At 50.4% G+C, this 26,259-nt stretch overlaps 2 protein-coding genes across 2 annotated transcripts in view; one reads left to right on the forward strand and one right to left on the reverse strand.

Moving 5' to 3' along the window:
* The window catches only part of ARIH1 (ariadne RBR E3 ubiquitin protein ligase 1), a 49,284-nt gene extending 39,869 nt beyond the window's left edge, over positions 1-9,415 (reverse strand). Inside the window, exon 1 of the mRNA XM_065733670.1 lies at positions 9,009-9,415. Within this exon, the coding sequence (XP_065589742.1) occupies positions 9,009-9,368 (360 nt within the window). The 5' untranslated portion in view covers positions 9,369-9,415. The remainder of the gene's footprint in view (positions 1-9,008) is intronic.
* A 6,291-nt stretch (positions 9,416-15,706) lies between these two features.
* Positions 15,707-24,317, forward strand: HEXA (hexosaminidase subunit alpha). The gene is given in 15 exon segments (XM_065733671.1): positions 15,707-15,784; positions 15,786-16,131; positions 18,768-18,866; positions 19,242-19,307; positions 19,458-19,504; positions 19,714-19,824; positions 20,602-20,703; positions 20,807-20,939; positions 21,194-21,374; positions 21,709-21,795; positions 22,061-22,133; positions 22,457-22,634; positions 22,755-22,845; positions 23,233-23,337; positions 23,687-24,317. Coding segments are annotated over 15 exon segments (1,761 nt in total). The 3' UTR covers positions 23,751-24,317.
* Positions 24,318-26,259: the final 1,942 nt, after the last annotated feature.

The raw sequence follows: 26,259 nt of genomic DNA on the forward strand, positions 1-26,259 counted from the left end.
CTTGGGGATGTAATCTTTGGCAACATTTTTACCTTGGCAATAGCCCCAGAGCAGACGTGGTTACAGAATATCACTTCCCCACAGAAAACAAGCTACACCTGCAAAAAGCACATTTTTTCTGGCAGAAGCTGCATCTGCACCAGGAAAGCCTGCCAGCACCCTTTCCCCAACAAGCCTCTTCTAGCTCAGACCATTTATAATGATGACACTGCAGTTTATTTACCATATTACACTCATTTAGCCTTACTTCTATAACCAGCAAAACAAAGCCCCAGCAACATCCCATTTTACAACAGAATTTCTACTCAAGAAGTGATTTTGCCTGTTCACACCTCAAACAGAAACCACCACTAAAGAAAGACCATTGTGGAGGCACGAAGGCTTTGGCAATTCATCTGTTCATTCTCATTCACATGCTCTAAGAACACACACTACTAGCTGGCACACCTGAGTTACAGGAGCATTCTGCTGGGATTCAGCACAACAGTGACAAAACGCAAAAAAGCAGAAGGAGAGAATAAGGAACACCTCCTATTTTTTCCATCATTTCCTCGTTTAAGGGAATTACACCCCAGTGACCACGGCTGACAGATCACAGACATCCCCAGGAGTGTTCCTTACACATAGTTTCAGTATCAGGCACCCCAAAAATCAGTGCCAGGTCTCTGCACTACGTTCACCTCCCAGCAGCTTCCTGGTAGCACCATGCAACCATCTGCAGCTTACCCTCCCAACTGAAGATAAATTATCTTTCATTTCTTGAATGCAACAGTTCAAGACCTGTGTCAAGCTATACTTTATCTTCATTGTCTTACCTAACTACACAAAGGTTTACTATGAGCTATCTTTGTCAAGCATAAAAATATCTTCAATTATTTATTTCAGCTCTTAGCAACACAAATAAGGAAGCTTCAAATGCATAATTTTTCCAAGTAAGATTAAAAAAATGAGCATCAGAAGAGTCTTAACAGAATATGCTAATGCATATATAAAATACCTATTAAACGGAAAAATAAAACCCCAAGTTGCTCAGAGAGCCTTTCAAATAATCACAGAAGCACTATTAATTACACAAATGAGGACATTAAACATGTTTGTTCATTGGATGTTCATAGTAATTAGAAATTGTTACTTAATACTTCTGGGTGTGCACACCAGGTAGAATTACACGCTGAAGACTTCCACTTCACACAAAATCCAGTTCCACATTAATGGCACCTTTTGGGTTCAGATGCACAGTGAGAACATGCATTCTTCATTTTACAGCAAGAACTTATTGCCTGGGCTTACCAGAGTTTGCAAGAGCTCCCAGAAGAGAAATCAAACAGCTGACTGCATGCTGGAGTGCTCTTCTCAGCTCTTTATTAAAAAGTCAGCACTCAATCTAGCTTTGAAATACACTGATCAGCGAAGCCTTGTCACTCTCAAGTTCCTACCCTGGAACCTCACTGACACCTCAGAAGCATTCTCCTTGGGTCCCTCAAGGCACAGATCTCACGCACACACAGCCTTACTCCAAAAACACAGTCTTTAAATCTTCCTATTTCCAGACCACTCCTTCCAACTCCCTGGCTCTCAGATCCCCAATTTACAGGATGCAAATCATTAGGACTTCTCTTATTCTTCAGTTATTCTCACCCTGTGTTTCAAGGGAGGCCAGTCACTTATGAGAATTCTCCTATTCCCCCCCAGATCCCTCTCCACGTTTGTTTGCCAGACAAAGGAATGCTGACTGGATTTCTGTTTTGTTACACAACACACACAATCCCAAGTTACCAGCCACAGAAGAGATTTGAGTTTACAACTGCCATCCAGAGCACTCTCATCAGTTACATATACACCTAGAACTCCGTACACACCCAATAGGCCACCAAGTTGAGCCTCAAGCTCACATAACTTCTTTTGCTGTCAGCCATCTACGGCTGTCAACAACTACGACCTTGGGTGGGGAAAACAGAGCAAAATAATTGCACATGGTCAAACAGCAAGCTGGCTGGTAGCTGGGAAGAAGCAACGCATCTAACTACTGACCCCATCCCCTACCTGGGGGGAAATGAGCCAGAGAAGTAGTTCATTCCCATCCATGCACACATCAAAGCAGCACAGGAACAGCAGAATCAAGTGTGCTCTCCTGTGATTTTTATATCATGGGCTTGTTCAGACACCAATAAACTTCCTCTGTGGCTCTGAGGAGGTTTTGCTCAAGCAAACAGGTCAGCTGCACTTGGTCAGGGCAGCTTCCTCAGCACGGCCCTCCAGAGGCCGACCCAGCTCCTAGCACCAGGTGGGGGTGAAATTCTTCAGAATCAATTTCAAGGTTTTTTTTGTTTTGTTATTGTTTTAATCTGGGAAAAAAAAGTCTCTTGTTGCTCTATTCTTAAGAACAGGCAGACCTGAGTTTGAAATCTTTGAACTGTGACCCAAGGAAGTTATTTTGCCAGCTGACTTTGCAGCTTTGCACAGCTACACAAACCTTTCTCATTCTGCACTTTTAGTGTATTCTCCACTCCACAACGACTTCAGCTGTGCCCAGGCAGATTCCTCTTTGCAAGAGCTCCTGCACCATCTCGATCAGCTGCTGGAAAAAGAGTTAAACCTTGGTATCCTTTCCCTGGTGAAGCAACAAACAGAACACTATTATAGCACATTACTGATAGCAAGCACAGGGAATTTACCTCACGTGCAATAAAGGGAATAAGCAAATACTCAAGCTTTTAATCTCTAGCAGTTGAAGATTACCACCCTTCAACCCCTAAAATCCTCAAATTACAAAGCAATCAAAGCTGGATCTTCTGTGAATTAACACTCTTCCCACATCAAGAGGCACATTTACAGTACCCCAGAAGGTGGAGTGCACTTCAGATCCTAAGAAAACCAAGTGAGACCCAAGAAAGCCCTTTCCTCCTTCACATTTTAGCCACAGTCACCTTCCCAGACTGCCTGGTTTTGAAGCAAGGTGACCAAGGAGGCACTACTAACAGGGTCTATGATGCCACCCACTTGCACAGGGCACACCAATGTGTCCAGAGCAGCCACAAGAGAAAGAAGCACTTTTTTCCTGAAGAAAAAAAAAAGTTATTAAATGGCTTATTTAGACGACTCCTTGTTCCAAATACTGTTGAAAATAAATAAGATTCAGAACTGGAAATTACTCCTGATGTTTCCAAGAGTTCTCAGTCCACTGTAAGGGTGCAGATACCTGTGTGAACTGCTGACCTCACTGCACTAATGCTCACCACTGCAAACTACCCTGAATACCAGACCCAGTTACTCAGCAGTACTGTGCCATGTAAACAAGGGACCTCTTTTGAAAGTGTCATAGTTATACAGACATCCCAGATCCTAAACGGCCTCAATTTGGAAAGCACAAACACTGCTGAACCAAGTCACACGTGAAGCTCAGCTTCTTGGGAACCCTTCAATTGCAAATTCTCAAAGCATTCATTTAGCCAGTAGCCATCACAGCTCTGTATCAAAACCAATAAAAGCAATCTGACGAACCAACCATGAGCCAGGCAAACGCCAGGCTTTCAACATTCCCAATAAAAAAAAAAAAAAAAAAACAGCACAGTGATGATTTCAGTATCAGCATTTCCATCATCAAATTAAGAATCAGAGTTCTGCTCTGGCTCAGACAACATCAGTGCCTTCATGCTCCTACACCATCTCCTTCCTCAAACATGCAGCATCTGTATTCCATGCTGCACTCAAATGCACCATTTGGCATTCCTGAGTAGCTGCGAACCTGCTGTACGCACTTTACAGTAAGTGAGGCTGCATCTCTTCCAACTGCAGAAGCTAGAGTGACTTCATGGGATTCAGCAGCACTATACACTCGTACACAGATACAGGCCTCCAAACGTTCTTCATGGAACTCAAAGAGAAAACACCGCCTGCAATACTCTGAGATCCCTCTAACTCCACCAATTAGCACAACCCCCAAAGAAAAGACTCTTAGACATTGTTTTTGCATGAAGGCTCGTGACTCACAATTACACCAGGAACACAGGTCAGAGTGTAGATGCTGCTCCCTCCAAGCAGGCTATTACAGCTGGCACCAACCCTCACTTGCTTCGTCTCACCACGGAGCAAGAGGAAAAGAGATTGTTTTCCAAACAGAGAATTGCAAACAATTCAACAGGTGGCAGCGGGACCTGCAGAGGTGCAGGATGGAGAGCTGCTTCTCGTTTCCGGGCTTATGACATCACAGCAAACTGAAGCCCCAGTCCTCCAGGTCTCAGCTCAGGTCTCAAGCAGCGGAACGCTGCACACCACACTCCCAAATCTAACCCAGCTCACCAGAGAACACTGGGCAAGTAGGTCAAAATAGGCACAGCACTGCCCTCCCATGCCATGCCACAGCAACAAAAAGAGCATCCCAAGTTTCGGTTTGTTTCCTATTATCAGGTTTTAATTCCTGCAAGTCTAAAACTAATGTAAGCTATTGTTTTGTATTTTGTTATGCTTCTAACAGCCAGAAACAGCTCTTGTTTCACATCAAGGAACACGATGACTGCTGTGACTTGCCCATCCCTGATTTATAGCAGAAATGCCTCTTCTGCTTCACATGGCACCTGTGGTTCAGCCAAAGGGAATTAAAACTCACAGGGAATAGCAATGGCTGCAGCTACTACTTGTTTCTCTTCTCGTTTATAAACAAACATTTTAAAGGAACTAAAAACAGAACAAAGTGTTGCAAAATGAAACCGAAAACAGTCCCAAAACACACCGGTCCCTCCTGCAGCCGCAGGCCCAGGAGAGCTGCCTGCTTTGTTGTGATTTCTGCACAGTGCTGGGGGGGGGCAGAACAGCCTGGCATCAGCTTTCACTCATGGCCAGCCATGAGATTTACATCTGGCCTAAGAGAAACAGAAAGCTGAAGCACAAAGCCAACTGGTTGTTGAAGCATGAGGTTTAGCTTACTCTGGAGACTTCACAGATAGAACCCACTTTCCTACCTTGTCATTCTGAAATTTATAATACAGCTAAAAAAAATTATTATATTCAGAATTACATGAATTGGCAGCCAGGGAAGAGATAATGTCATTTCCTAAAGTCCCACGGTGATGGCTTGTAACAGATTTCAGGAGCTCTTTGTCACAATGAGGTTTATTCTGTTCCTTGGAAACATTAAACGCATTCCTCCAATAATGAAACACCTTATAAACGCTGTGTGACAGCACCGTGGAGTTTAACAAAGCATTTCCTTCCAGCATCATAACATTTAGGGTCCCGACTGGATTTCATCATCAGTAGCTAACCACACAGAATGAGAATTCAGAGGCTGGCACGCTCACCTGGTGCAGGCAGAGCAACAGACCCCAACGCAGCATCAGCCTCCAGTGCTTCCTCCCACGAACTCCTACCTAATGCTTGTCAAGCAGCTTCAAGCACTCCGGGGTTTCAAGATGACATTTCTAACATTAAATAGAGTCTTCAGCACAGCCCTGCATGACAGGAGTGATTCTTGCTGCTCACTGGAAAGTCATTCCTATTTTGGACAACATATTTTGACACATTGCCAATAGCACTGCATTACACCACTGCTGGGGAGACTTCCTAAGCTATAACTGGAATTCAGCACTTTCTGTCCAAGCAAGTGAGGCCACTGTTTAATTAGATTGCTTTTCCCAAGCCACACTGGATTCAGCTTGCTCTAACAGAGTTGGATTTAGCTGCAGAGCAGTGTTTTGGGCTATCTGCACCTTACCAAGCCAAACAAGCACAACGTTGTAACTTTGGAGCAGTCCAGGCTTTGTGCTCACTTCACATTAACACTTCAATTCAGCAAGGATGCTTACTGCCAAAGCAACATCCTTTAAATAAGAACATACGCAGCACAGATGCTCCAATATTTCAGAATTTGGTTTTAAATATCAGCCACCTCAGAGCTGCACCTTGATCATTTTCAACACTTAACAGTGACAAAGTCCAAAAGTAGCATGTGTCAGGTGACATCACAACAACGACAACCCCACCCCCAGAAAAGGGTGGCCAAAAGGGAAAACAAACCCAACTCACAAACACTGAAATTGCACAAACTTGTAACAGGGTGAAAACACAGAGCCAAGCGGGACCAGAGAGGCACAGACCATCACGTGCTCTATTCAGAGTAGAAATAAACATGCTATTCTAAACACTACCAAGTTTATTTTCAGAAAATCTTCAACAAAGATTGAAATAGCAGTGATATATATATATCTATAAAGACATAATGATGGTAGAAACTTTTTGGACAATACCTCATCCCCCAGGTTTGGAGAGGAAAAATACAGGCAAGCCATCCAACTGTGAGAAGAAAACTCTCAGAAGAGAGAGTCTTTTAATACCACCTTTACATCATGGTTTTCACAGTTAAGTTACTCCACCAGCAGCTGGACAAAAGATGCCCATTCACTTGGATAAAGATGCCAGAAATCTGCCCACTTACTCAGAATACAAAACCCAAAATAACCCCTGGAATGATTCCCCACGCTGTGAAATTACAGGATAGAAAGGAAGCAATGCTCAGATCTGAGGGAGAGTTTTTAAGCCTTTCTTAACCCACGACAGGAGGTCAGGGTGTATTAATATCCCTGGTTTTGGTACTTGGAGGAGAAGAGCACGAGACACAGAATCAAATCAGATTACAAGCACAAATGCTAAATACTTTGCAAAAATCATCATTAAACACCTGAAAACTCACCCCCAGACAAAGGAGAGTGAATGCAAAACATACTGAACATCTGAGTCACTCACACCGAAACTGCACAAGCCCACTGCAAGTTCAGCTGTCTTCCGAAGCCACAGGACAAAAAGGCACCAGTTCAGTGCTCAGCAGCCATTTTCAAGAGCACATTACACACTACCAGCACAAATTACATGCTTCGCAGCCAGGAAGTTGATCACAAGTCAGCTACTGCCTCAGCAAAGTCCTCATCAGATCAAATCCCTGTCCTGAGAACTTTTCTCATACAGCCTGGATTTGGGAAGCGGCAAAATGTAGGGGCAAATAAATTCAACTCCTTCCACTAGCAGTTTTCCCTACCAGTGAACTGTTCTTGCAAGACTGTGCTTAGTGCAGGACAAAACCACCCTGTAAGTGCAAGTTAGATCTGCTGTGGCTCAGGTACTTCCTTGCAGAAGCTTCATGGATCATCAATATCCTTCCTTTTCACTGCAACTGCAAAGTGATCAACTGAAAAACAAAAGCCTCTTTATTATTTACTTCTGACCAGAAGCCGGCAGCGCCACTGATGAGAGGGTGCACACCCCACAGCCAAAGCCTCCAGGTATCTGGCTCCTTGGCATCAAGGAAATTCTCAAGCACCACAACAGGCAGCCACCACCTTTATCGTTTGATATCAAGAACCACAGTGAGACACACAGGGACCAGACACTCAGTACTAGACTGGAACAAGTGAATCACAGGACTGCAACCAAGGATCCGCAGCAGGATCCTGAGCCAACGTGACTCCAGAAAAGGTTTAGTGAACCAGAAAAGCAGCAGCAGCGATCTTGGGTGGGAGCCAAAAGCAAGAAATATACAGAACAGAGCCCTGGAAGATTTCACAGCAACAGAAGTGAGGATGAGCAAATACTGAGGCACCAACTGAATTATGTCTACTTACCCCCAAACTGACTAAAAGTAGCAATAAGGTGCCATTTCAAAGCAATTTGGAACAACTGAATGTTTTTCTACCTCCTTCTGATGCATCCTAGAGCTTAAGCTGATGTTAGGTCCCACGTTTACTCATGACATTCTAACCAAACTGGCTTTGCTCACCCTTCTAAATCAGAAATAACTACAGCAAACCTAACAGCAAGGCCTACAGCAGGAGACAAGGCAGTTCTGCAATCAGCTGTGTTCTGCAAGGCAGGGTCACACCTCCCCGGGTACAAAAAGAGAAGGGTCTTTTCACCTTCATTGACTTCTGACCACTAGTTCTGTTATCCAGAGGCCAAGTGCTCAAGTTGTACAGCTCAAGGGCAGCGTAAAGAGGAAGAGAAACCACAGATCAGAAAACAGGAGCTTGTTTAATAAGTGTAAAGGACTCCCAGGTGAATTCACCAGGCCTAGGAAGTACATGAACAACATCCTCCTTAGTGCACCTCAACTGGCAGAACGTTTTCATTACTTCACTGAAGCAAAGTTAGGACAAATGGCTGTGTATGTCCAACGAATCTGGTGATTATCATGGTCTTGCTCATTAAATAGTCACCATCTTAATCACTACTTCAGTGCAAAAAACTTTAAGTTACCAAACGCTTGCACGTCTGCTTCCTGCTCACAAGTCTCCATTTCCCTATATTAGGATCAGTAACACATCAGGATCCTGGGAGCAAGGAAATATCCATATGTCAACAGATCTTAGCTGCTCACTGGCAATCGACAAGAGTCCTCACGCAGCCCTACACATACAAAACTATTATTAAAGTTATGAACTTTGACTTCGGAAGTGCCATTTACCGATTCCCTAAGTGAGTACTCGGGCTGCTGTTTGCACCAAGCTCCCATAAACTCGCTTAATGGCACATAACACTTTAAAGCTGCTAAAACAGCCACACGCTAGGAAGCACCACGGGTCCCAGCAGCTCGCATTTAGCACTGGAAGCGCCTGGTTTTGGGGTGCCGCAGCCATTAGATAACGCGGTGAATCTGATCCCCCGCACCGCTCCGCGCCACATTCCTGGACAAGGAGCAGCGCTGGCAATCCGCTCGCCGGGCCTCCGCTAACACCGCGTCAACCTGAACAAAAGGAAAGTGCAGGAAAAGCCGACGGCCGCAGAGAGCTGCGTGCGCCGGGGAGGCGTGCCAGGCCTTCTCCTCAGCGCAGGGCTCCGGAGACGGGCTCGTTTCATCACCGCGATACTCCACTCGTAAAGCCAAACGAAACCGGAGTTCGGCGGGGCTGCCGGCACCACCCCGCGGGCGGACGGGCGGACGGACGGACGGGGCCGCGCTCCACCGCCCGCAACCGCCGCTCGCCTCCCCCCAACCGCAGCGCCCCGACGGAGCGAAGCCGCACCTGGATGACTTCGTTGACCTCGCGGATGCACTCCACCATGTGCTGCAGGATCTGCTCGGCCGTCAGCACCTCGTAGCGGTAGTCCTCCTCCTGCTCGGGGCCGCCGCCGCCGCCGGGGCCCGGCCCGCCGCCCAGCCCTCCGCCGCAGCCCGGGCCAAGCCCGCCCGTCTCGCCGCCCAGCAGCCCGTCCCGCTCGCCGCCGACGCGCATGTTAGGCCCCACCAGCTCCACCTCGCCCAGGTCCAGGTTATCGTCGGGCTCGTCCTCCTCTTCGTCTTCCTCGTCCTCCTCCGCGCCGCTGTCCTCGCTGCACTCCTCGTCCTCGTCGAACTCGTAGTTGTAGCCCTCGTCCGAGTCCATGGCGAGGCAATGAAGTGGAGACTCCCGTCCGCCCTCCCACCCTCGCTCCCGGCCCCGCCGCGCCTCGGCCGCCTCAGCGCCAACAAAGAGACGCGGCCGCCCCGCTCCGTCACCGCGCGCCGCGCACGCACGGCACGTCACGGCACGGACTGTGACGTACTGCGGAGTGACGCGCCGCGCGTGCGCGGCGGCCGCCATCTCCCTTAGCCCCGCCGGGAGCCATCTTGAGCGCGCACCGCCCCACTCGCCTCTTCCCGCTCGCCGCCGCCATCTTGGTTGTGGCGCGCCGCCATGTTGAGTGTGGCGTTAGGCGGAAAGAAATGCGAGGGAAACGTGAAAGAAAATATGAGGATCGAGGGAAACGAGGGGGAAAGAAATGGGAAGGGAAATGTGAGGGGAGTGATGGAAATCTGAGGTGTGAGGAAACACAAGAAAATGTGAGGGAAGGCTGAAGAAATTAGGCAAATAGGAGGAAAATGTGAAGGAGGTGAAAAGGAGGCGAGAGGGAAAAGCAGTGCAACTGGGACATAAATTATTAAACATTAAGTTATTAGATATAGTGGGAAATAAATATGAGAGGAACGTGAAGGAAAGCAGTGAGGGAAATGACAGGGAAATATAGGAGATAATATGTGGAAATAGAGAAATGAGAAGGAAAGACATGGGGAATGGCAGAAATGGGGAGAAAATGACAGTAAGGATTTAAGGCAATGATAAAAACATGAGGGGAATGAAAAGGAGGCATGAAGGAAACAAATGTGAGTGGAACACAATGGGAAAGCTTGGGGGAAATGATAAGGGAATGTGAAGAAATGAAAGGGAAGCATAAAGAAGATGTGAGGGAAACATGAGGGAAACTAGGCTCAGAGAGGTGCCAGTAGCAGAGCAGATGTGCAGTGCTTTGCCCTGCCCATGCAGCTTGCAGGCACCCTTCTCAAGCAGGCTCTACCAGACCCATCTGTCTCTGTATTTCAGAGGGCCATTCCAGTGTCTCAGGAAGAGTTTGGGCAGCAGGACTGCAAGCAGTGGGTTTCTGCACAAAGGTGGTGTTTTCCAAGGATCCACACACACCTCCCAAAGAAAACTGACTTGGCATGGGCCACGCAGGTAATTCTGCCTTTGGGACAGACCACACAGCAGCAGATGCTGTTCAAATGCTGATCAGCAACATCTCCCTGTGGGTGCAGGGAGAGGCAGTGTTTTTGCCATTAGTTTTTCCCTTGGTTCCCAGCCATGAAGCCTTGTGTGACCCCAGCCGTGCCAGGTGGTATCTCTGTGCTCCGTCTGGTCAGCAGAGATAAAAATACCCAGTTTTCCACAGTTGTGCTGGGCTGGATTGCCTTCCTCCAGTGAGCTGCATAACCAACCCCCCCCAAAAAAAATCTCACAGGGTAGGTACTATAAAAAGAGGCAGCTTCGCATAATGCCCTGTCACTGTTTATTATTTAATCTGGCATTTTGCAGTGGGGGCACAGTATGCACTAGTGCCTTTGTCACCAGGTCACAAACAGACCTTTTGCAAAGACCAAATGGTGTTTGAGAGTGCTCTGGGCAGGTCAGGGACATAGGGCTGCTGCTCCCAGGTGGCCTCATACCTTCCAAGTCTTGTCTCTTGGACACTCACAGGGTAGGGACAGACACCAATGTGGTGTCCCGGGACACTAGGATGCCACAGGAGCTGAGCATCCTTCGCACTGTGTGGCACCCTGACCGTTCAGCTTGCCCACAACCTGTAAGCTTTCTCCAGACCTCTCTGTTTCCAATATCAGATGTGCTCAGCCTGATACAGTGGAGGGATGGGGGAGGCGAGCTGGGCTTATTGTGTGCAGCCGTTTGGGGAGTGCAAGGGACTCTGGTTGGCTTGGTAACAGGCTGCAGACTGGCCCAGAGGAGAGCCAGCTGATCCCATATCCTCCACTGCTGTTCACTGCGGATGCGAGGAGACTGTGCAGCCCTGGGAGGACTCCAGGGCCGTTCTGCCCACCACAGCAATAATCTTCTGCTTCCTCTTGCCCTGGGGAATCATTTCTACCTCTTTGACACAGGTCATTCTGATGTGGTAACATTATTCACTCACTTTGCCTGGAGGAAAATGACCTGTGTCCTGAGGGCAGAGGATACTTAGCCTCACAAATGCAGTGTAGGTGTGATGAGTTTCATCAGCTCTTTCGGGCAGGAGTCAGCGCAGTGCTTTGTGCAGCACCTGGCACAGAAGGATCCCGCTTCCTGCTCGTGCTTCCGCCATCTTCATACAGCACAAACAATAAATACCTCATGAAACAGACAGTGTCACATGCAGAAAATGGGTGTTTATTTTCTGCTGGAGCACATAAAGCATAATGATAGCCACAGTGCCAGGGACTTCAGCTCAGGGTGACGCAGGTAGTTGTCCTTGGGGATCCAAGCAGATTAGGTGTTTGATTTCCTGGAGGATCTCTCTGGAAACCTTTCTGGGTACCAGTCTGCAGCTTCAGATACACAAGCAGTGCCTAAAATCAGCCCTGTGTGTTTTGTATCATCACGGCTGCTCCCAATGAGTTCACTGCGTGTCCTCCCCAGACATTTGTGCAACCCTCTGCAAACACCTCTCTTACACCAAGGCTCTGTTCTCTCCCTAGAACGTGTGAGCACCCAGGGGAAGGAGAGGGTACTTGGTGCAAAATGACAGCTGCTCTGCACCAGGGAGGCAGAGGGGCAACACCTGCTTTTGGGGACCCTGCCAAAGCCCAGCATCCTATCCAAAAGCAGCATGCCTGCTGGCCCCGAGCACTGCCCTGCCCTGACGTGGCCAGGTCAGGATTGCATCCCAGTGGCACATGTGGGTGCGGCCTGGGCTGGGGAGATATCTGGGCTGGGCATATACATTCCCTTATGCTATGCTACTAGTAAACAAAGTCAGCTCCCTAATTATCCTACTTATTTCCAATGGCAAAGGCCTGGGCATTAATCATCCTGTCCTACATAAATATAAATAGCACCAGCTTTGTTTAGCTCCAGACTTACCAACTGGACGTTTGCCAGGCTGGTGCCATCTCACGTGTCAAGTGACAGTGGTTTGGTTGGTTATCTCACATCCTCTCCTAGTATGTGTCTCCAGGACCCTCCGTGTCAGGCCGTGGCTGGCTGCCCAGCTCTGCCCGTGTCCTGGCAGGGAAGGGTCACAGAGCGGTGTTGTGGGGTGTGTGTCACCCCAGAGGTTCTGTGTCCCACCCAGCCGGTGGCACGGGTCCTCACCAACGTGTGAGCAGGTATCTGAATCCCAAGGAGCTGAGAAAAGTGTCCGGGTGGTAGGATTTTGCTTTATCAGATCTCTGCAACTTCCCTGGGGCCACGCTTGAATGCGGGTCCAACTCTTTGCCAGAGATGACCTTTCTCTCGGGGACGGGGTTACCCAAGTGTCATAACCTGTTTTTTAATTCCGGTTGCTACGGAGCGCCCTGCACCCCGTGCTCGTAACCCCGAAGCGCTCGGACATCCCCGCCGCGGGCGTCGGCGTGCCCCGAGCCTCAGCGCCTCCTCGCTGCCCTCTCCTGGCCCCTGCCGACGCTGCAGAGGTCGGAGCCGCCTACTCGCTGCCCTATGCCCGTTCTGCTTTGCGCAGTTCTTGGGGGTACAATCACTGTCGCCTAAGCTCAAGCTACCTGGAGCCCTAGGCAGCGATGCGCGGTGCCAGGAGCACTACCTCGCTGTCCCTGGGGCATCCTGCGGCGTCACTTTTCACCTGGACATCGCACAGGGTCAATCTCATTACATCACAGAACAGATTCATTTAGAAATGCATCTACATTTTCTTGGTGTATATATATATATGTACCAAGGAAGGCAGGTTGAATTCTGGCTCACAGTGTGTCAGTTAATCTCTAGGCTTTAACAAAACTTCATCTTCTCTTTGCGAGGACTGCCAGTCACAGCAGCTCCCCTTACACCCGCAGTGGACATGCTCTTGTCTCCCTCCTCCTACCCAGCACAGGGTTTATTTCAGACAATTACTGCCTTTAAACTCAATTGATTCCCTTTTTACAACCAATTCCAGTGATAAACATTTATAATCAGTGATGGGATCTTCCCTGTGCAGTGAAGAATGCCATCCCACAGACATAGAGACGTGGTTCTCCCACGGTCCCAGCCCCATCTTTTTCCTCGGCACGATACCAGTCAGCACTCTGTTGATTACTGATAGTTTTGCTGGTTATGCTCAGAGCTGCACGCGTCAGTCTGTGTTAGTGACACAACATTTAAACACCAACACATGCAATTAAAAGTGCTCACTGGTATGACATGTTAGCCCTGCTCTTTGCTAAAGTTGCAAAGTTTCTGACCCAGTGGTTCAGTGTGGAGCCCTGGGTTCCCACCTTCTCCCTGTAGCTTCTCTGTGAGATGTACCCACCAGAAGCTTGGCTGCTGCTTCAGTTCATCACAAGGGGATCTGCTCTGCCTCGGGGAATTTTAAGACTCCAACTACCGAGGAAAGTTGAAAACTGCTGTTCTACTTGGTCTGAAAAATGATTTAGATCTCCATAGGCACCTGGTGCTTTTTCATTTTGTTCTTGCAAGAGCTTAATTACACAAGTGATTCTAGTCACTGTTAACGCTGAAGCTGACAAGAATAAAATACTGCACTGCAATCACCTTGCTCCATGAAGTTAAGCACACGCTTAAGGGATTTACGGGAGCAGGGCCTCCCTGTATGCTCAGACATTTCCAGACAGAGGAATTCTTCCCTGCACATCTACAGATGCTTGATTGACTCCAGTCCAGCTGATTGCTCAGACCCACAGGCGTGACTGAGAGCAGCCAGGGACAGCAGCCACCAATACTGAGCCTCCACGGTAACTCACAGCAGTCTCCATTCTCTCTGACAGTACCGTGCAGAGCCCAACATTTAAATGATCCCCCATACAGCCTCATGGCCGACACAAGCAGCTCCTGTTTGCTGTACCAAAGTGCTACAAAAGTGCCAGTGCCCCTGCCTCCATCCCGCTCCATTGCTCCCAGACCCACACGGGCTGGGTAGATATCCCTGGGGAAAAATAAAACAAAACAACCTGCCCTGTCACCTGAGACCTGTGGAGCTGCTGCGGTGGAAGAAGGGAAATCCAGGAGATTTCTCTGTGCCCAGCTTTGGCTCTCCTCCCTGGGGGGCTGATTTTGGTTGCCCTCACACCCACTGAAGACCTGCACCATCAGCATGGTCTGAGATGCCTGTCAGATCACAGCAGTTTGCGCAAGCTGGAGATAATCCAGAGGAAAAAGGCTTTGCAAATAGTACCAGTAGTGCAAATACCACCTGGCTGAGCTCTGCGGCACTTAGTCAGGAACCCAAACCCTTCAGACTGATTAACACATCTTGCCCTCAAGCACTTTGAGGGCAAAAAGACAGGCAGCGTTGATTAAATGCAGCCAGCGTTACAGGGATTTAGGTGGCATAATAAATGGATTTATCCATAAAAAAAAAGGCCAAAGACCACAAAGGTGGACAAAACAGAAAGACCCAAAGCATGACAACTTCATCACAGTTTATAGCAGAGTAACCAGTTCCTAGCCCTGCCTCATGCGGAAAGCAGGTAATCCAGCACAGCCCTGGTGGAGAGCACAGCTCCCTGCCGCTTGGCTTTCTGCCTGAACAGGGCACGGGGTGACTGCAGGAACATGGGCATCAGCTGGCAGCTTCCTAACGTAAAGATGTGCTCCTGACTCAGACTGTTAGTCTGGATTAATGCTGGCCAGCTAGGAACAAACCTCTGAGTCATCCCCCAGAGACATCAGGGCCCCTAAAATAGCAGCAACAACTGAACACACAGAAAGACTGGAATATTTTGACCGCGGGCTGCGATCATAACATTTTACATAAGTCTGGGGAACAGCCAACCAACACAAACTGAAATGAGGATTCGCTGCAAGCCACAGCACTCCTTGTCAGGGCACCCCACCTACTCCCATGGCCCCCAGTAAGTTCCACTTGGGCCTTCCTCACGAGCCCATGCTCCAGGAGCTCTGCTGGAGTTCCAGCCCGGGCAGCCGTGTCCTTTTGGGGCTGTGCTGCACGAGGACGTGCTCCCAGGCTTCCCAAGGCTGGACCCTCGCTTTCACACGGTGACCACCAGGCCGCAGGCCGCCGTGCTTCGGCCTCCTGGCCCTGCTGCTGCAGGGGCGGCCGAGGTTGCTGCCTGCGTTGCGCCCATCCTTGGGTTTCAGTTCAGCCTTCCCCAGCGGGACAGGCAGCCCTCGATGCCCACACGGGGTCGTGGAGGGTTGTGCAGCCGGGTAGGGGCTGAGCTCCCCCAAAACTTCCCTGCTAGCCCCACCTCCATCCCTCCCCACGAAGGACAGTCCCACAAATGACGCTGGGGCAGGCCGGACCAGAAGCCGACCCTCTCCCCTTTACTCCTCCCGAGAGCTCTGCCCTCAGCCCCACCCGGCCCCGGGCAGGGCGTGTTCCCGAGGCCGCACCCCGCGGGGCGGGCGGAGCACCGCGTCTCTCCTCTCCTCTCCGCTCCGCTCCGCGCGGACATGGCTCACGTTGCCATGGCGGTGCGTGCGCTGCGTGCGCTGCTGCTCCTGGCCGCGGTGGGTCCGGCGGCCGCGCTATGGCCGCAGCCGCAGCTGCAGCGCTCCCCGCTGCCCCCCGCCCGCTGCCCGCTGCCTCCCGCCCGTTTCCACTTCGCGCACGCCGCCGGCTCCGCCGTGGGGCCGGGCTGCGCCGTGCTGGACGAGGCCTTCCAGCGGTACCGGGCGCTGATCTTCGCCGCGGCGCGGCCCGCAGGTGAGGGGCGGTGGGGGCGTGCTCCTGGGAGGGCCTCGGTCCCCAGAGCTGAACTCGCTGTTGCCGTAGAGGCTGCGCCTTCCTGCTGAAGGAGTTCTGCCTTCTTACAGTGGGACCTTTAAACTCCGCACCGCAGTGAAGCAAAGGTCTCTGGCTGAGTGTGTGGGGTGCGGCTGGAGCTCGACTTCCCCGGCTGGCAGGGTCTGCTCTGAACTCCGCTGCCCTTCTGCTCCTGAAAGGCATGAGCTGACCCAGCGGTGCGGCACAGACCTCCGCTGTTGCAGCTCGGTGCCGCTTCCACTCGTTGGTTGGTGCCCTGCTCTGCTGGCGGTGTCACCACTGCCTGCCCAGGACTGTCCGGGCACGGGACGATGTCAGCAATTCATCCGGCTCGCGTGGAATCCCCTGTATCGCTTTTTTCCTCCTCCTTTCTTTAGATCAGCCGGGGCTGATGGCTAAGGGAAGTGTGGACGGTGGTCTCGTGGCTGGTGCTACTTTGCTACGTGCAGAGGAGTGCCTGCTGTGCTCGTGATTTTCCAAACAGTAAAAGTGGAACCAAATGCAGCCCTGTGTGGCACCGTGATCACCAGCCTGCATATGATTCTTTCAGGGGGTTATTCAGTCACGTTGTTCTTTGCCTCAGCTTTATCTCCTCCAGATCACACTTCAGTTCAGCAGTATTGTAGCTTGCTTCCTTTTCTAACTTGTGACAGAGCTGCTGCCGGTGCTGCAACTTCCTTAGTGCCTATCCCAAGTTTGAGCTCATCCTGTTTCCAGCAGCTCTCTGTGTGCACAGTGCTCCTTGCAGCAGAAAGAGCTGTAGCTCTGCTCCCCAGTGCTTCACATGGAGTGAAGCAGAGAGGGGTGGCAGCCCTGGAAACTTCTGTGCTTTTATTTCCTGTGCCTTGTGACAAAAGTGAGTTTGAAACACTCAAAAGAAACACTTGGCGTATTTGGTTTCTTAAAATTGATTATTTTAAGTAGCAATAGAAATATCTGTTTGCAAGTTTCAAAGACCACATAGCTTCTTAAATTTGCTGCTGTAATCAACTCACATTTTCCCATTTCTGTCAGAGGGAAATTTGACCATCCCATCATTTGTAGCAATCTCTCGTGATCACCAGATCAAGCTCTATGTATGCTCACAGTTTTCCATGTGCTCTCCTGTATGTGAAGTTCACGCTGCATGCTTAATTTTAGGGCCTGTTTCCTCTTTGCCTTCCTTTTTCCACAAGGGATTAGTAATAGCAGGCAGTGGAAACCCTGAATGGAAAGAAATAGTTCCTATTAATAGAAAAAATAAATGACAGAAACAGTTATCTTCCTGTTTCAGAAAGCCACTATTCTGTTCAAGTGAGCAGACAAGCATGCTGATTGAGCTGCAGGGAGCTGAGGAGACATCAGCATCTCCTCCTGACCTGTCTGCAGAGCATGCCGGGGCAGCACTGGTCTATCAGCTGGAATGTCAAGAGAATGAGTTTAAAGTCCTCCAAATCCTTCTGTGCCATCCTCTCTTGCCAATGTGGACCTGTGCAAGCTGATCAGCTTTGTAGCACCACCTCCTGAGAGCCAGGTCTCACCCATGGAGAGCAAGAGGTACTGCATTTTTGGGTTGTGACCTGAGAGTACACTTCTCAGAGCATTTTTCTCCCTCTCCTTGTGCAATTACCACTCCGGGTGGGATGATCCTAGGAACATCTGTTACCATATCACATTGGATGGATGGTTGCTTGGGTCTGACAATGTTTTGGAGATTTGTAGATGATGTCCTAGTTCTGCTGGGCTTTGGGCATGAAAGCAGAAGTTGGGGTATGCGGTCAACTCTCTGCTCTGAAGCAGCAGTAAAACCAAAACCTCTGTTTGTATAGAGGTGAGAGGGGCGTGCTGAGAAGTGCTCATCCCAGGAAGATCGGCAGGGGGAAGATGTCTATCTCCCATGTTTCCAGACCTGAGAGTGGCCATCCCTGCTGAGCCTCTGTCTTGCCAGTCATAGAGAACAGCTCTGGTGCTCCATGTGCCAGCTTGCACGGCTGCAGCGTTGCCTTGGCTACCAGCTCATCTGTAACTGAGGAAACCTCAGAGCAGAGGAATATCTTGGAGCCATTTCTCTTCTGCACACAGAGGTTTCACCAGTCTTTCCTTGAGCCCCTTTTGGGGTTCTGTGCTCTCTGCATTTCCCCCTAATCCTGGTGGTGCCACAGTCTCTGAAGCCTGCTTGGTGTCCATCTTTTGATGAAGCTCGCTCAAAGCCAAGCACTCTGCTTTTCAGCCTGTCCCTGTTAACGCCATGGGGCTATAGGTATGAACTGCTGCTGCTGTGACCCATGTTCTCCTGGTCAGAGACAGCTATGGGCAGGCACACTTATCTCAGAGTGGGTTTAACATCTCCCTTTGGAGTCAGGGCAACGTTTCCTGTGTGTGCCAGTGAATAGTCAGGCTTTGAAAATGCTTCTTCAGATAGGGAAGGGCATCTACAGCTCCTACTTCATCCTCCCTTTAGAAGACTTTAGTAGTTGCAGCCAGTGTCCAGGAAACCTTGGGAGCTGTTGCAGTAGCAGCATGATGTTCCCGTTGCTGGCTGGGCTGGGAGACTTGGAGCAGGGGGGATTAATGCCTGTGGTCTGTGTGACTTGCAGAGAACAAGCAGCCCTGGAGGACACCCTGCACTGAACTTCTCATCTCGGTTGCCACACCGGGCTGCAATGGCTTTCCTAGCCTGGACTCCAAGGAGAGCTGTAAGCATCAGGATCGGTGCGGGAAGAAGTGACTGGAACAGGAGTATGGGTATTTCTATGCTCCTTGGTTGGAAATAGCACCCTACAGCACTTAGGATTAATTCTGGAGAGGCAGGATCCTCGTTGTATGGTAGAGAAACTGGGACAGGGAGGGAGCAGCTTAGCTGAGGTTGCTGATAAAGCAGTGGGAAAGGTTTAAAAAAAACCCACAACCCTACCCCCAAATCAGCTCCTGTGGACTCCAGGGTGCAGTTCTATACCAAAATCACTGTCTGATCCAGCTGCAACCCTGTAGCTAAGGCTCTTGAGCCCTTCAGCAAAATGTGAACAACATAATGGCTATGCCATCCCATCCCATCTAATGCTATGTTTCAGATAAACTGAATATCTCAAGAGACTCCTTGCTGCTCTATGCCGACACTGTGTGGGGAGCTCTCAGAGGTGAGGTGTGCTTAGAGCTTTCTGTTGTTCATTCCCACCCTGCATGCATATCAGGACACTTCTTTGTGCCTCTCTTCCCATATACTTTTTTTAACTGAGCTTTGTTTGGAACCTGTGCTGCAAAAGTGACTGTGTGTGATTCTCCTGCAGGCCTGGAGACGTTCAGTCAGCTTGTTGGGAGGGATGAGAATGGCATGGTGAGTGGGCAGCTCACATGTGGACTGGCCAGCGTGGCTCCCATGGCAATACAAATCTTTGCCTTGGCTTCTGGGGGCAAACTGCTTGGGGGGAATTAGTCCTGCTAGTTCTGATAGCCCCAGGGTGAAGATGACTCTGATGGCCTCCTGCTAATGTCTGCATTACCTGCAGACCTGTCACTTCTTCCTTGTCTTCTCTCTTTGCACAGTACTATGTCAATGAGACGGAAATTGTGGACTTTCCCCGCTTCCCTCACCGAGGCCTATTGCTGGACACCTCTCGCCACTACCTGCCTCTGAAAGCCATCTTGGAAACTCTGGTAGGAAACTTGTACTGGGAGGCATGTGTCCTACCCCACCGGGAAGTGCAGCACCTTAATCAGGTGTCCCCCTGTGACAAATGAGCATCCCTGAGTGGCCTGTAGGACTTTCCTGTTTTCTTACTTCTTTTTGTGTGTGTCGCTCATTTCTAAAGACCTGAGAGCCAGCTGTGCAAAGGTCATCATATCCAAATCTTGTCAAGGAGGAGCTTGCCAAACCTGGGCTTTTTGAAGAACGTGTGCTTGCTTGTGTTTAAAAGCAGCAACAGGCTGGAGTGGGATGGCTGCATGACTTCAGTTCTTACTACACAGATCTGAACCACAGAAAAATGTTTCCATGTCCTCCCTAGTGCAGTGCTCTGTGCCCATTTCTGTTAGCTCCTGGTGTCAGTCACAGCTCTCCTCCTGCATGGGATAAGAAAACTCCAAGGTGTCTCAGATTCCTGTGGACCAGTTTACTTTCTGAGGCAGAGGAGAGCACTGCCTTTTTTCCTTTTGCAGTGGTCCTGCATCCATCCCAGCCAGAATTAAACTTTCAAATCTCTACTCTTGGCTCTAGTGTAAGAAGGAGATGTTATTGTGAGCAGAAGCACTAATATCCCTCTGCAGCTCTCTGTGGTGCCAATGTTTTTGACAGGTGTCTGCATCACTCTTGGGTCCTTGGGAGCATTTGGGGATATTATACTGTACAAGGACCTGAAGTCACTTGGTTCCTCAAGATGACTGGCCTTTCAGAAGGAGCAGAGTGTGCTTATCCATGTTTCTGTTCCTTCCCAGGACGTCATGGCTTACAACAAGTTAAATGTGTTCCACTGGCACATTGTGGATGACCCATCTTTCCCATATGAGAGCTTTACTTTCCCGGAGCTCAGCAAGCAGGTAACCCATGCTGTTGGTTGTGCAGCTCCCCAGACAGCCCAGGGAATGCTGGCTGCTCCCTGAACTTGTGAGCAAGATGTTGTAATCCCTCATGTTCCTCCAGGGAGCCTTCAATGCCATGACCCATGTGTACACAGCCAGTGATGTGCAGACAGTGATCGAGTATGCCCGGCTGCGTGGCATCAGAGTCATTGCAGAGTTTGACACACCCGGGCACACGCTCTCCTGGGGTCCAGGTGAGGAACAGACCCTCACCAAGTGGCGTGAGGAGGTAATTGTACCTAGTAGAGGAATTGTACCTAGTGTAGTAGTGTAATTGTACCTAGTAGAGGAAAGATCTCTATGCTTTTGATCCCAAAAGTGTGGCATGAGCAGTGACATCCCACAAGTTGTCTCTGGGGAGGAGCAAACCACTGGCTGGGATGCAGGACATAAGAGAGAAGGCCACACTTACCCCCCTTCTCTCTCTGCTGCTTTTGTTATGGTCCAGGTGCTCCAGGCCTCCTGACTCTCTGCTATTTGGGCAAGGATCCTTCTGGAACCTATGGGCCCATCAACCCCATCTTCAACACCACCTACCAGTTTGTGACCAAATTGTTTCAGGAGATCAGCTCTGTGTTCCCAGACTACTTTATTCACCTTGGTGGTGATGAGGTGGACTTCACGTGCTGGTGAGTGATGCCTGCCGAGATGGGTCAGGCTGGAGACTGGGGTTCGAAACAGGATCAGTGCTCTGCTGCCTGGGCACTTGACACGTGCTTGAGGATGGGTACCTGAAGGAGCAGCCACCTAAGTGGCAGGAAGAGGCAGGGGGAGAGTAGAGGGTTATTCATGTGTAGGAGAGAGCCAGAGGGAAAAAAATCTAGCACAGGATCTCCATGTCCCAGTCAGTTGCTTCTTGGTCATGATCACTCACAAATCTTGGGTGTCCTGCTCCTCTAGACACTGAAAGAGGCTCTGTGAGTTGCTGCCTGGGGTTTCTATTCTCTTCTCTTTGGTACACAGGAAGTCCAATCCAGAAATTGTTGCCTTCATGAAGAAAATGGGCTTTGGTGAAGATTACACAAAATTAGAATCTTTCTACATGCAGAGGTAAGGGTGGCTGCATCCTGGGCCTGCAGCTGCAGTGTGTGATAGGTACAAATGTCTTCTGTCCCTTTGGGCGTACCTTGCTGTTCCTAAAGAGCGTAGCCTAGTCACGTGTTTTTTGGAAGACTGACTCAGAGAGTTAATGGAATTGAGGGAGAAAAGAGCCCTGTGAGGGGGATGTTAGAAATATCAGTGCTGCTGCTTTGGCTGCATGGAACCAGCAAAGAGGGCTGGGAGGACCCTAAACTCAGTATTGTTTCCACTCCAGACTCCTGGACATTGTCTCTTCCCTTGGCAAGGGCTACATGGTGTGGCAGGAGGTGTTTGACAATGGAGTGAAGGTGAGAGCTGCTCACATGCCCTAGTGCAGTTCCCTAACACTTGGGTGAACGGTGTTAATGCCCTTGCCATACTCACTCAAGCGAGTCTTGACGTGGCTCAAAATCCAGCTTCCTTGGAGAGAATAGATGAGTCAGGACTGGGTGTAGCTCTAGCTCCCACTGTAACAATAACTGGTTGTGGCTTGTTTCTGGTGCAGGACCCTGCTCACCAGAATGGTGCTTGGAGCTGGGACAGCTCAGGGGATCCCTTCCTGTGAGGGGAGGTGGTGTTCTGTTGCTGCACTGATGCTGTACGCAGGATTTGTGTGTGTTTGTGGGGCCAGGTGAGGCCAGACACGATCATCCATGTGTGGAAAAACAAAGTGCCGTATGCGGAGGAGATGGCGAATGTCACCAAGGCTGGCTACAGGGCTCTTCTCTCTGCCCCCTGGTACCTCAACCGCATCTCCTATGGGCAGGACTGGATGGCAGCCTACCAGGTGGAGCCCTTGAAGTTCAAAGGTGCGTTCCTTATGTCACATCCCCTTGCTGAGCCAGCTCTCAGTAGTCACAGTCCCCGCCCTGGGCAGGGTGGGAAGATCTTACACCACCTAATCACCTGAATGCTGTGTCCTCTGGCAGGCAGCAGTAAGCAGAAGGATCTGGTGATTGGCGGGGAGGTATGCATGTGGGGTGAATACGTGGACATCACCAACTTGACCCCCAGGCTCTGGTAAGATTTGTTCTGGGAGGGTTAGCTCGAGTCCTTCAGCACAGCATCACGTGCACCCACTGCTGCTGGTTTGGACTCAAGCTACTTGACTCTGTCCTCTGGCAGCATATTTGTGTTAGTAACAGCTTCTCTTGAGGCTTAAATGAGATTCTGTGTCTGTCTGTAAGAATGAAACACGCTCCTATGCCACCTGCCACTGCCACCAGCTTGCGTTTAATGCTGGTCTCTGTACTGTCATCTGCACCTGACTAAGCGTACATCTTTTCATGTATAGAAGCCACGTGCTTCTTTGTGTCAAAGGACTTTGGTCAGGGAGGTGTTTGGGAGCTCAGCACCGCAGGAGAAGTTTTCTCTGACCTACCTGCCTTTGTCTCTTGCTCCGTCAAGGCCAAGAGCCGGGGCTGTGGCTGAGAGACTCTGGAGTAACGCAACAGTGAGGAACCTGCAGGATGCTTATGTGCGGTTAGCTGACTTCCGCTGCGAGCTTCTCAGGTAACCATCTCTCCTTGCTGTGCCATGCCAACCTGTGATGTCAGTGCAAGGGACAGCCTCAGGGGATCAACTCTGCCTGGGTAGAACAGTGAGGGGGATTGAGAATGAGGTAAGCTTTCCTTTGTGTGAAATGACCCTTGAAGGTCCAGAGCATTCCTTGTGCCTGTGTGTGGGCAAAGCTTGCTGTGTGCTGTGCTGGAAGAGGGCCTATGCTGTTGGCATGGGCTGGTATCTCTGCAGAGGCAAGGGTTTTGTGCTGAAGAAGTGGCACCCATCAGCTCCTGCCACTCCCCTACTGCAGCACCAGGCTCCACTCAGTGTCCCCCCTGTCCCTCTGCTCCACTTCCAGGCGTGGTGTCCAGGCAGAGCCTCTCTTCATAGGATACTGTGATCATGAATTCGGCGGGTTTTGAAAGGAGAATCCCACTGCCTTTGGTCTCTGTGGACACCAGAGGAATGATCTCTTGCTCTCTCAAAAGCTGCTGGCATGGTAAAGGGACTCCTTTCCTCCTCCTGCTTCTGCCCTTGCATTGTTGCAATGAACTTTTTTTTTTTTCTTAGTGTGCACTCTTTGCCTCTGTTTCTATTTTGGCTTCTTTAAATCTATAAATAAATGACCTCAAAGAGAAAAGGTGTCTTTTCATACTCTGCTGGGGCTTAGTAAGACCACGCCAGGGCTTTTGTTAGCAGGAGATGGATAGGTCCTGCTCTGGGGCAGGCTTGTTCCAGAGATGTTGGTGGAGGAGCATCTGGCTGTACCTCACCCTGCTGTCTCTAGAGTTTACTGGATGCCTGCTCAGCTGGATAAGCTGTGCTTAATCTCTGCCAATATCCCAGATTTCATCTTTGCTAAGATAATGTGGTGTCCAGTCACACAGCAGTGTGTGCAGGGGGGAATCCTAAGAGTAGCTGGCCTGAGAGCACCAGGATGTCACTGCCACCTTGGTTTTGCTTCTGTGGTCTTCTGCACACCAGCTTTGCCATGTCTGTTTTTTTTCATTGCCACCTGTTGCTTCTTGTCCTTTCTGTTTCTTCTCTCTGTGCCTCAGCTGCGTCCCAGCAAGAGGCTTGTCTCCAGGCACGATCTCTGCTGCCCTAAACCCTGTCTGCTCCTACTTAAAGCCTCTCAGAGACCTCGTAGCCCTGTTGAGCTGAGTGCACAGATATCATGGAGTCACAGCTTAGCTCTTCAGTCAGCTGTTGCCTCAGCTATGGACTTGGTCAAATTATCTGTCTTGCTGCTGCTCTGTAGTCCTTGGAGAAGCTCGGCTCTGGTTGTCCTGCAGCCAAGTGGACAGATTTCCTTGGAGGAGCGGCTGTTGTTGCCTCATCAGTATCTCAAGGAGTGGGGACAATCATAGTTCTGGTCCTCTGATGATTAGAGTTGCACTGCTGGAAATCCAGTCCAGTTTGAATGTGAGGATCACTCTGGGAGATATCCTGAAGGCCAGGACCCTTGTGTATGCATCCTGGTTGGAATGAGTGAGATCTCTGTTACGGCTGGAAACTGAATATTGATGTTAATTTGGAATTAAAAACATTCCTAAATCATCAAGCCGTGTGTTTCTTTGCTCTCCCGTGAAGGGGTACTTGGATCATGCTTGTATGAAGTGATGCAGCTGTTGGTTTTAGGAGGGGAAAAGATTCTGATGTTTAGCTGACAGCTGGGTTTGGGGGAAAGGGGGGCATTTTTGCTGACTACTGAGAGCCTGAGTGCTGCTTAATGAGTGAAGATGCTCTTCTGCTTCACAGAATCACAGAATGGCTCGGTTTCGAAGGGACCTCAAGGATCACAAATCTCCAAACCCTTTCCACAGGCAGGGCCAACCACCTCCCCATTTCATGCCAAACCAGGCTGCCCAGGGCCCCATCCAATCTGGCCTTGTACACCTCTAGGGATGGGGCATCTACAACCTCTCTGGGCAGCTCGTTCTAGCAACTCACCACTCTCATCGTAAAGAACTTCCTCCTGACATCCCACTCGTGTCCCTTTTTTCTTCTTTTAGGTCTGTTTGTTTTTTTGTTCATGGATTCTACCCAGGCCTAGTGGTTACGGTGGGACGCTGAAGGCGAGCCAGCGCTGCCTGTCACTCCTGGCACGTTTGTTTCTCTTAACTCGAGTAATGCACAAGTCATAAATAATAATAGCTGCTTCGTTTCTCTGGCGCTTGACATGCTGTCAGTCCTAAAGGGCTCCGAGAGGAGCGTGTAATGAGAGCTCCTTGTTCCCCACGAGCCCGCGGTCCAGCAGCCTGCTGTCCCTCATGTGTTGGGGTGCCGCCGGTCCCCCCGTTTCCCCACCGCATCCTTGCGGCTTCCTTCCAGAACGTCTATTTTTATTCGGGATTTGTCATGTAAAACTTGCCGGGGAGAACACAGGAACATGCAGCGTGTGAATCACTCGGGGCCAACGGGTTTAAAAATAAACCCAAGCGGTGCCGGAGAGCGGCAGCCGCCTCTGCCCGACCCCCCCAAAAACGCCCGGCACAGACGGGGCGTCCGTGGGTCCGGTGGGGGGCGAAGCCGAGAGCGGGGCCGGCACCGGAGGAGGTGGAAAAAAAAAAACCAAACACCGCCGTTGTCTGTGCCAAAACGATCCCGAAATGAATGTCAAAACGCGATTACCAACGCTGGCCCGGGGTGGGGGGGGGATGGGAGGGAAACAAACGGCTCCGGCGGCGCTCCGGGAACGGCCGAACGCAGCCCGGCGTCCGCTCCGGAGCCGACCGCCGCTGGGGACCGCCCCCAGGGGGCGAGGCCGGCCCCCCCCCCCCCCCCCGCGGGATTGGCCGCCGCCGCCTCATTATGCTAATGCCTCGCGCCCGGCCGGGGCCGGCCGGCTGACGTCAGCGGGGCCGGTGGCGGCGGAGCCGAGCGGGGCCGAGCGCGGCCGGGCCGAGCCGAGCGGCGCCGAGCGGTTCC

Source organism: Cyrtonyx montezumae, unplaced genomic scaffold, assembly GCF_038088225.1.
Source record: "Cyrtonyx montezumae isolate F1298 unplaced genomic scaffold, pur_monq_1.0 scaffold_17, whole genome shotgun sequence".
NCBI lineage: Eukaryota > Metazoa > Chordata > Aves > Galliformes > Odontophoridae > Cyrtonyx > Cyrtonyx montezumae.